This window comes from Acomys minous (assembly GCF_964271855.1).
Source record: "Acomys minous genome assembly, chromosome: 2".
Taxonomy (NCBI): Eukaryota; Metazoa; Chordata; class Mammalia; order Rodentia; family Muridae; genus Acomys; species Acomys minous.
In genome coordinates this window covers 91,308,289-91,319,017 of record NC_140484.1, presented here as the reverse complement: position 1 = coordinate 91,319,017, position 10,729 = coordinate 91,308,289, and the positions used below count along the sequence as shown (strand labels likewise).

Below are 10,729 nucleotides of genomic sequence, written 5' to 3'. Positions count from 1 at the left end.
CACATTTATGTCTACACCACATCAGGCCCAGTGCCTGGGTGGGAAAAAAAAAACCTAACACTCTAAGCCAGTGAGCTGTACCTCCAGATTGACTGAAATTTAGCCAAACCACAGATCAGCCGAAAATTAGAAGTGCGTGCCTTTTATATCTACACTAGGGAGCCAGAGGCTGACGGTTCTCTGTGAGTTCGAGGCCAGCAAAGTCTGCAAAGTGACTTCAACACCAGCCAAGACACAGAAAAACCTTGTCTGGAAAAAACAATGTAAAAACAGGAGTTGGAAACCTGATTCAGCAGTTTATGGAACTGGATGTTCTACCACATGTCTAGAGTTTAATATTCAACAATGCCTGGTGACTCATAACCATCTGTTGACCTTTTGATTTGCAGATATACATGCTAACAGGACTCAAATACATAAAACACATAAATAATAAACATCCTTTTGTAAGCAGTTGGGGGGAGCAAAACATTTCTTGGATTCTCAGCCCAACATATGTATGTTATGGTCTGTACACACCACATAGAGATGAAACATGGTGGATTTTAACACAGACACACTGGGCAGGCTAAGTGCAAGGGTGCAAACCCATTCTCTGGGTATCAGCATTCCTATTTTAATGTTTGGGAGTCGGATGTTCAGTGTGTGTGTGTGTGTGTGTTTATGTACACAAGTGTGTATACCAGCCATTCATTTCAGAAGGTATATTTGCCTAAGGGGAAAAGCAGTTTCTCAGGAAATTGCCTTTCTTGCTTTAGTGGTGGGGTGTTCAGGATCTGCCTTCAAGACTCTCCAATTCCTCAAAGTGACTTCAGGCTTAGGACAATGACTGGAGATTGGCAGGTGGCCTTCAGAGGACTAGAACAGGACAGCAGGAAAGCCAACAGTGAGATGTCTCAGTCACTGTATGTGGCTTTGGCACTGGAGAGGGATAGGCTATGTTAAGCATGCCCACATTGTATGCGGGCGCTCCTCAGCTAGGCAGGAATACCTTTCTGCCACCCTTCCCTTCCAGTCTGTCCTTAAAGATAAGGTCATGTTTTCTGCCTAGCTTCCTACTGGTCTTGTTTTCTTCCCCCAAGTGTCCTCATACCTCACAACAGGAAGATTTACCTGTTTCTGTCCAAGGCAGTTGTTGCCTGGAAAGACTTCCTAGTACCTGTCTTCAGGAACTCCATTTTCTGTCCAGATAACTCCTTGATGCAGGTAAGAATCCCAATTGCCAAACTCATATGAAAGAGTAATGCCTTCCCTCCTCAGGGAAAGAGAAACTTCCCCTTAGTAGCTACTTTTCAGCAGCAGCTGCTAATGCCTTCTTATCCGTATAGACATCTCTTCTTACATGCTCTATGGACACTCACAGGGACCTATCTCCTTTCTGATCTAGTACGTTTGGGGTAGGATCCTTCAGGTAGAAGCTGTAAATGCCAGGACCTTCAGAAACAAACTCCTTCCAGGAGTAATGACTGGATATTGGGGCTGTAGCTTAAGGTGTAGAAGACCTGCCTAGAATTCCCCAGTGAGGGTCTAGTGGTGTAAATCAGTGCTAGAACACATACCTGGAATCCCACAGCGAGGGGCTGGTGTCATGGATCAATGGTATAGCCCCTTCATACAATCCAACTGTGAGAATTGGAGGCATGGATGAGTGGTAGAGCCTCTGCCTAGAATCTTGAGTTAGTGGTTGAGGTGTACCTTAGTGATAGAGCACCTGCCTTGAATTCCCCACTGGAATTATAAGCAGAAAGCAAGTGACTTAGTGAGTTTTCTATTGCTGTGAAGAGACACCATGATGGAAGCAATTCTGATCAAAGAAAGAATTTAATCAGGGAAGGCTTGATTAACAGATCTGGAAACCTCCCTCATGGAAAACTCTGAGCCTTGAATTTTCAGGTCTCTCCAAAGCTATGGATGTATTTTAGGTCATCACAGACTCTCTGCCTCAGTCAAAGCACCCTGGGGGGAGATACTTATCAAAGCTTTTAGGGTCAACATCCCCAGGCAAGTCATACATTTTCACAAATTCATCTATGTCCTGGGTCATAGATGCCCAGGGTGGCGTGAAAGGTCCCAAGTCAATTTGGTCTATGTCAAAACCCTGAGAAGGTTGCGGGGATTCCATTGCAGAGGCACCAGCCTCTTGTTGCTTTTCTCCAGACTTCTTCTGTGACTCCTGATCTCTCACGAACATGGGCTGGCTGGATGATGGACCCATCACTGGCATAACCTGGTTGGATGATGCTCCTCTCATTTGCATGGCCTGGTTGGATGATGCTCCTCTCATTTGCATGGCCTGATTGGATGATGCTCCTCTCATTTGCATGGCCTGATTGGATGCTGCCAGAGAGGAATTCCTCTGATAGTTTCTTTGCTGCATCACCACATCTTGCTGATTTTTAAACCACATCTAAAAAGAAAAGAGAGTTTAAAATTATTTTTAGCAATTATTTTTTAAAAGATTCTTTAATTTACATATTTATATTATATGTAAGGTTTTGGTTGTTTTCTTTAGGCTGGGGTTCTCTGTGTAAGCCTGGCTTTTCTGGAATTCACTCCATAGACCAAACTGGCCTCTAAGTCAGAAATCTGCCTGTATCTGCATCACTAGGGTTGGGACTAAAGACATATGCCACAACACAGAGATTTTTTAAAAATTGGCTTTCTGCGACTGGGTTTCTCTGAGTAGCCATAGCTGTCCTGGACTCCTTTTGTAGACCAAGCTGGCCTTGAACTCATAACAATCCACCTGCCTTTGACTCCCCAGTGCTGGGATTAAAGGTATGTGCCACCATACCCAGCTCACACAGAAAAAAAATTTTTTTTGGTTTTTCCAAGACAGTGATTATCTGTGTAGCCTTGACTGTCCTGGACTCAATTTGTAGACCAGGCTTGCCTTGAACTCGCAGCAATCTACCTGTCTCTGCCTCCCAAGTGCTGGAATTAAAGGTCTGTTCCACCACACCCCACCCCTACACAGGGATGTTTTAATTGTTAGTTTTAGTTATGCTTCTATGCACCTGAGCACATTGCCCATAGAGACTGGAAGAAGATATTAGATCCCCTTGAAATGGATATATGGGTGGCCGTGAGCCACTACATGGGTGATGGGAATGGAACCCGTGCCCTCTGCCAAGAACAGTCAGAACCTGTTAACTCCTGAACCACATCTCCAGCTCCAACAACCTATATTTTATTATTTTTAAGACAGGGCCAGTAGAATCTGTATCAGCTCTGACACAGGGCTTTGTGCATTCCAGGCAATCCCTCTACCTACAGAGGGTTATCACCATTAGCCCGAGAGCTGGAAGATAAAGAGATGAGTCCAGAGGAGGAATATACCATCCTCAGGTGAGTAAGATGGTCACTAATCTCTCACAGTTATTTAATATGCTCTTCCTATCTTCCCTGTGTAAGTCTCTCAGGTAAATGGTATGAGACTCTCTGAGTGGCTGGAGCAGACAGAGTGCTCCCACCCTAGATCACAGGACAGTAAGAAAAGATGGCTCTGGACTGTCAAGGCCATGTGTGGTGGCCTACTCCTGTAGTCCAGTTCTACCTGGGAGAAATAGAGGCAGAAGGATCAGGAGTTCAAGGCCCTCTTCAGCTACACAAGTGTGAGGCCAGCTTAGGCTAAATAAGAACCATCTGAAATGAAATAAAACAAAGAGTAAAAAGCCAAAACCCGAGTGCATTTTTTAAAATCACTACAACAGAGGAATATAGGAAACAACTCTTAAGAAAGGGGCCTATACAGTGTTCAGGATGCAGAGCCAGGTAGATTCCTCTGTTTGAGGCCAGCCTGGACTTCACAGTGACTCCAGTATAGTCAGGGCTACACTGAGAAACCCTGTTTTTAAAAAAAGACTGGCCTTAGATATGTGAGGTGTTCTCTTGTGAAAGGGAAAGATGGCGAAACTGGAGAGAGGACTTGCTGGCTAAGAGCACTTGTGGCTCTTGCAGAGGACTCAGGTTCCATTCCCCGGAGCCACCATCTCAAACTCTGCCTCCATGGGATATGACAGCCTCTTCTGTGTCCTCAGACACTTGACATACACAAGGTGCACAGACAAACAAGCAGGTATATACACATGCACATAAATAATTTTACAACCATAAATGACAATAACAAACAGAGCCCACAGGAGGCCCTGTGCTAGGTGACAACCCTAAGACACATTTCACACACCAACCTGCAGAGTCCTGTGGTTAATCTGGAGCCTTGAAGCCAATTGCTGAATTTCCCACTGGTCTGGATACATGTTCTTGTGGAAAGCATCTTGCAGTGCCCTAATTTGTTCATCACTGAGTGCAGTCCTGAACTGACGGCTATGCTGCGGCTTTCCTTTAAGGGAATAATCAAGAAGTCTTTCATTCTTAAGTTGTTTATTACCAAAAACTAAACCATAGCCATCGCCTTACATTTAAAATCTTTGTTTTTTTTCTTTTTTTTTCTTCTTTTTATTTATTTATTTACTTATTTATTTATTTATTTTGGTTTTTCGAGACATGGTCTCTCTGTGTAGCCTTGTCTGTCCTAGACTCACTTTGTAGACCAGGCTGGCCTCGAACTCACACCGACCCACCTGCCTCTGCCTCCCGAGTGCTGGGATTAAAGGCATGCGCCACCACTCCCAGCTTTTTCTTTTCTTTTCTTTTAAGAAAGGGTTTCTTGGTGTATCCCTGCCTGTTCTGAACTCCCTCTGAAGACCAGACTTTCACAAGTTATTTCCTGAGATGTGGGCATGAGAGAGCTGTACCAAAGCCTGAAGAATACATGACTTACTCTGAGATTCCATATTACACTCATCAGGATGGCCCAAGATAAAAAACTCAAGTGACAGTACATGCTGGCCAGGATGTGGAGAAAGGGGAACACGCCTTCATTGCTGGTGGGAATGCAAACTTGTACAACCACTTTGGAAATCAATCTGCTGCTTTCTCAGAAAACTGGGAATAGGGCTACCTCAAGACCCAGCTATTCCACTCCTTGGAATATACCCAAAAGATGCTCCACCATACAAGGTTATATGCTCAACCATGTTCATAGCAGCCTTAATCTTAATAGCCAGAATATGAAAACAGCCTAGAATGTCCTTCAGATGAGGAATGAATAAAGAAACTATGGTACATTTACACTATAGGATACTACTCAGCTATTAAAAACAAGGAAATCCTGGAATTTGCAGGCAAATGGATGGAACTAGAAATGATCATCCTGAGTTAATCCAGACCAAGAAAGTCTCACATGGTATATACTCACTTATAATTGGACACTAGCCCAGAGATATCCCCTGAATGTCTTCACTTAGCCAGAAATTGCATAGATATTGGAATTTCCTATTGTGACCGTAGGTGAGAGGGTAAGGAAGAATGGGAAAGAGGATCCAGAGGGTCCTAGAAACCTACAAAAAAACCATTAAGGCTGGTGGATCTGGACCCAGGTGGGTCAGCTAAAACTACTTTACCAACCAAGGATAATACATGCAGTAACCTAGAACCTCTATCCAGATGTAGCCAATGGATACCACATTCTCCACAATTGTGTGGAAAGCAGGGACTGACTCGGTGCCCCATCTTTGACCACTTCCCCTTGGTGTGGAGACCTGGTGACACTCAGAGGAAGAGTAAGCATGCTATCAGGAAGAGACCTGATAGGCTGTGATCTTGTAGTGGGGGACAAGGTTCCCTTCTGTCACAGACATAGGAGAGGGGAATAGGGTGAAAGAGGGAGGGGGCATCCAAAGATACAAATGAGGGGGTAACATAGGTGGGCTGAATCAGTTCAGCTGTTCTCGTTCAAAAGTCCTCTGCTAGCTCCGGTATTCAAATTGGCTTCTCTCTGCTAATCACTATATTGCTCTGAGCCAAACTGCAATCAACTGCCCCAAACTGGACTGTACTACAAAACTCTTCCAGAGGGGTGGGGGAGAAGGCGTGCCTGGGCTTTTTTGACTTTTTATTGCTCCACTTAGAGATGATCCTAGGGATACAGACCCACCCTAAATACAAATCCTTTGAGATTAGAACTCCCACATTGAGCTGGGTGAGGTGGCACATGCCTTAAATTCCACCACTAGGGAGGAAGAGGCAGGTGGATCTCTTTGAGTTGGAGGCCAGACTGGTCTAAGAAAGGGTTCCAGTATACGAAGGGCAGCACACAGAATCCCTGTCTTGAAAAAAAAAGATAGAAAGAAAGAAAAGAAAAGAAGCCAGGCAGTGGTGGCACATGCCTTTAATCCCAGCACTCAGGAGGTAGAAGTAGGTGGATCGCTGTGAGTTCAAGGCCAGCCTGGTCTACAAAGCGAATCCAGGACAGTTAGGGCTACACAGAGAAGCCATGTCTCGAAAACAAAATATAAATAAATAAATAAAAATAAAAATAAAAAAAATAAAAATAAAAAAAGAAAAGAAAATGCACCTTTGCTAGGCATCATGGTGGATGCCTTTAATCCCAGCACTCGGGAGGCAGAGGCTGGCTGATAACTTTGAGTTCAAGGCCAGGCTGCTCTACAAAGCAAGTCCAGGATAGCCAAGGCTACACAGAGAAACCCTGTCTCAAAAAAGAAACCAAAACAAAACAACAACAACAACAAAAACAAAAAACAAAAAAAACAAAAGAAAACAAACCCTGACCAGCTGGTGGTGGTATAACATACCTTTAATCTCACTCTGGAGACAGAGCCAGACAGATCACTGTTGAGTTTGGAGTGACTACTCTCTGTAGTCCTGGCTGACCAGGAACTCATAACAAATCTTCCTGCCTCTACATCCCAAGCAAGGGAAATAAATATATGTGCCACCACACCCTGATAATAATATGAAAGAAAACAAGAAAGTAGGAATGAAGGAAGAACACAGTCTTGTGAGGATTGGGGAAGGTACCTCATATTTACAATATTCGATAAGCTAAATAAGCCAGACTCACAAAAATACCACACTCCTGCCCTCTGAGAGAGCTAAACTAAAAATAAATAATAAGGGTGTGGTGGCACACAGGGCTAATGCCAGCACTCAGGAAGCAGAGTCAAGTAAATTTATGAGTGTGAGGCCAGCCAATCTATATACCAAATACCAGAAAATACAGGGCTACATAGAAATCCTCTGTCCCTCACATCAAAAAAGGAAAAGGGGAGGAAAAGAGGCAGGGAGAAAAGCCATGGTGCCACCTGTCTTTAATACCAGCACTCCAGAGGTAGAGGCAGGTGGATCTCTCTGAGTTCTAGGTCAGCCTGGTTTTCAGAGTAAATTCCTGGGCAGCCAGGGCTACACAGGAAAGCCTGTCATTAAGGGACAGAGGGCAATGGGAAAAAATAAAATAAGACAAAAAAGGAGAGAAGCCAGGCATGGTGACACACGCCTTTAATCCCAGTACTTGGGAGGCAGAAGCAGGCAGATCACTGAGTTCAAAGCCAGCATGGTCTACAAAGTGAGTTCAGGACAGCCAAGGCTACACAGAGAAACCCTGGCAGGGGGGAAGGAGAAGGGGAGACAGAGAGAGAGAGAGAGAGAGAGAGAGAGAGAGAGAGAGAGAGAGAGAGAGAGAGACCATAAAACAGAGGTGTAGGGTGTCTTGGATACCAAAGTCAGGGAGAAAATGTGATCCAATGTGTATAAAAATAAGAAGCTCATTATTTTGTTCAACAATATATGCTAATGGATATTACTATTCGTTTGTTTCGGTTGCATTTCTTTGTGTAGCCCTGGTGTCCTAGACCTGGCTCTGAGGACAATGCTGGCCTGGAACAAGAGATTTGCCTGCTTCTGCCCCCAGAGTGCTGGGATTAAAGGCTTGTGCCACCACCACCAGCTAAATGCATTCTTTTAAGGGTACTAAATGTATTCTTTTAAGTATAGTTTTAATATTTTTAGGACTGTAGAGATGGCTCTGTGTTTAAGAGCCCTTGCTGCTCTTACAGAGGACCCTAATTCTGTTCCCAGCACTCCCACGAGCCTGTTGACAACATTATATCTACCTGCACCAGTATAGATCACATTCTGCTCTTGCAAAGCACTCCGCTGAAGTTCCCAGAACCCACAGCTTTTGACTCAGGGATATCCCACCCTCATCTGTTCTCCAGCCCCTTCCCCCAGACATATAGTGGTAGTTAATTAAAGTGTTGGGCAGAGGGCTGGAGCATGGCTCAATTACACAGGCAACACCATGGGTTCTAGCCTCAGGAGAAAAAAAGAAACAGAAACGACAACACCCTACCAGAAGTTATGAAAGACAGGGAGAAAGAAATCTGTGCGCCCAGGGGATCTAGCTGGGGAACCCCAAGAGAAGTCAGACACTTCTCACCTTGCAACAGCCACAGCCATCTGCTCCTGCCCTGGCTCCTGCCCTTTACTCACCTGACATGGTGGAGTCTCTCCGTGTGGCTTATTCCAGTGTCAGTACGGTGCTTCAGAGCCCCCAAGACTGTGCCTTCAGTAATGCAGGACTTAGCAATTTAAACAAATCTTATCTCAATCATCAGGCCCCTGGCCAAACCCTCCCTACTCCAGGAGGATAAATCCATTCCATTTCAAACTCTACAGAACCGGTTTTGTTTTTGTGGTTTTTTTTTTCCATTGGATTGTTGTTGTTTTGTTTTGTTTTTCAAGATAGGCTTTCTCTGTGTAGCCTTGGGTGTCTTGGACTTGCTTTGTAGACCAAGTTGGTTTCAAACTTAGAGACCAGCCTGCCTCTGCCTCTAAATGCTGTGATTACAGGCATGTGCCAACACTGGCTTTGAACATGATTTTTTTACTTGGGTTGTCAGGTAGGATGCTAGGGTTGAAAAAAAAAATAAAAACCCCGTATAGTCCTGATTCATTCCTCAGCTAAAACAGTCAAAGAACCCAGAGAGATAGTCACAAAAGCAGAATGTTGCAGACCTATGGGGTGGCCTGAGATCTCTGCACTGGTGTTGCTGAGACAGGAAACTTAAATTCAAGGCTGGGCTGGGCTACAGATTGAGGTCAGTGTGGGTTCTATGCTTTGAGGTTGTTTCAAAGTAAATTTCTTTGTTTTATTGAGACAGGTTTTCTCTGTGAAGCCTTGGCTGCCATGGAACAAATTCTGTAAACCAGGGTGACCTCTAACTCACAGAGATCCTCCTGCCTCTGCTTCCTGTATGCTGGGATTAAAGGTATGCACCACCACCACCCAGAGTTTAGTACTGTTATCTAAGAACCTTTATCCAAGATGGGTGGTGGTGATGCAAGCCTTTAACCCCAGGGCTCAAGAGCCAGAGATGGGCGGATCTCTGAGTTCCAGGCCAGCCTGGGTCTAAAGATCCAGTACAGGACAACCAAGGCTATACAGAGACTCTTGGTCTCAAAAGCCAAAACCATTCGGGAGGCAGAGGCAGGCTCATCGCTTTGAGTTCGAGGCCAGCCTGGTCTAGAAAGCAAATCCAGGTTACCCAAGGCTACACAGAGAAACCCTGTCTCGAACAACCAAAAACAAACAAATAAAAAACCCAAAACCAACTAACAAAACAAAAAGAACCAAAGTTTAGAATTACTGTGCTTAAGTAAACTGTAAAACAAAATTGGACCCACCAAACGCTAAGGGCTGGCAAGGGTGGTTTTTATAATTCCCTGGTCTTGTACAACTCTAACAAAACCTTTGTTCATTCAAGATAGTATGTCACTAAGTAACCATTGTTTCTGATTCTGTAAAGGAAAGCTTGTTTTGGTCCAGACAACAAAGACACCTGCCAGACTCTGTTTGTAAAACAGAATGTAACTTTATATTCTTTGTCTTTACAAAAGCCTGACTAATGTGTCTGGGAGTTAACACTGGAGAAATCCCCAGTATTCTAGGTACCAGTAACTGAATAAAAGCCTCTTCTTTATTAAAAAGTATTCATGTTCAAAATGGTGAATCTCTGGACCCAAGACCCATAACACGACTACTGTGTCATTCTAAAACTTTCACTTCTTTTTTGTTTTTGTTTGTTTTGTTTTTAGAGAAAGGGTTATTCTGTGTAGCCTTGGCTGTTCTGGACTCACTCTGTAGACCAGGCTGGCCTCGAACTCACAGCGACCTGTCTGCCTCTGCCTTCTGAATCCTGGGATTAAACGCATGCACCACAACACCCGGCTAAAACTTTTACTTCTGTTGCCTGCTTTAAGTTTATTTTTGCACATTGTGCTGGAGAAGGGTCATGTGCTGTTCTCTTGCATGCTGCTGAATGCTGGAGGAAGGAGGACTCCTTCCCCGCAGAGATGCTGGGATGTTTAATCCAGTCTTGTAAATTCTTTTATTGCCTCAGCTGTTCTTACAAGATAAAGTGTCATAGGAGATAACTGCTAGCTCTGCTCTGGTAAGGACTGCTTGCTTACTTGCTTGCTTGCTCAAGATAACCAGTGGTCTCCAAACATCTATTGCAAAGTCAGTCCCAGCTTACACAAAATAGGATATGAGCTAACTAGATCCCAAATGCTACAATGTGTTGGGTTTTGACTTTATAAACTCCTAACTATTATAGCTGGGTGCTATATATAGGGAGCACCCTCAGGGGCAGTCCTGGTGCCAAGTGCCAGTCACTTGGGGTGCCAGTATCTTCATAAAAACCTCCTATTTGTGGAAATTTATCCATGGTCAGACAGGTGAATCTCTGAGCTAACAGATACCCACAATATTGCAACAAATTCTACACTCCGCTGTAGTGGATATACACATGTTTTTATTTTGATCCCAAGTGTGGGATGGGAAACACACTTGTGAGAGAACAGGTGA

The 10,729-nt window shown here is 44.2% G+C and overlaps 1 protein-coding gene across 2 annotated transcripts; it reads right to left on the bottom strand.

Moving 5' to 3' along the window:
- Positions 1–1,802: 1,802 nt before the first annotated feature.
- LOC311588500 (paired-like homeodomain transcription factor LEUTX) lies at positions 1,803–8,458 on the bottom strand. 2 transcript variants are annotated; one of them, XM_084766190.1, is made up of 3 exons: positions 8,353–8,458; positions 4,191–4,342; positions 1,803–2,407 (listed from the first exon to the last, which is right to left on the bottom strand). In XM_084766190.1, exons 1-3 carry the CDS (start codon positions 8,357–8,359, stop codon positions 1,943–1,945), a joined length of 624 nt encoding a protein of 207 aa, XP_084622316.1. In that variant the 5' UTR covers positions 8,360–8,458; the 3' UTR covers positions 1,803–1,942. The 2 variants fall into 2 exon arrangements, with proteins under 2 accessions (XP_084622316.1, XP_084622317.1); XM_084766191.1 differs by lacking the exon at positions 8,353–8,458 and adding an exon at positions 6,657–6,759.
- Positions 8,459–10,729: the final 2,271 nt, after the last annotated feature.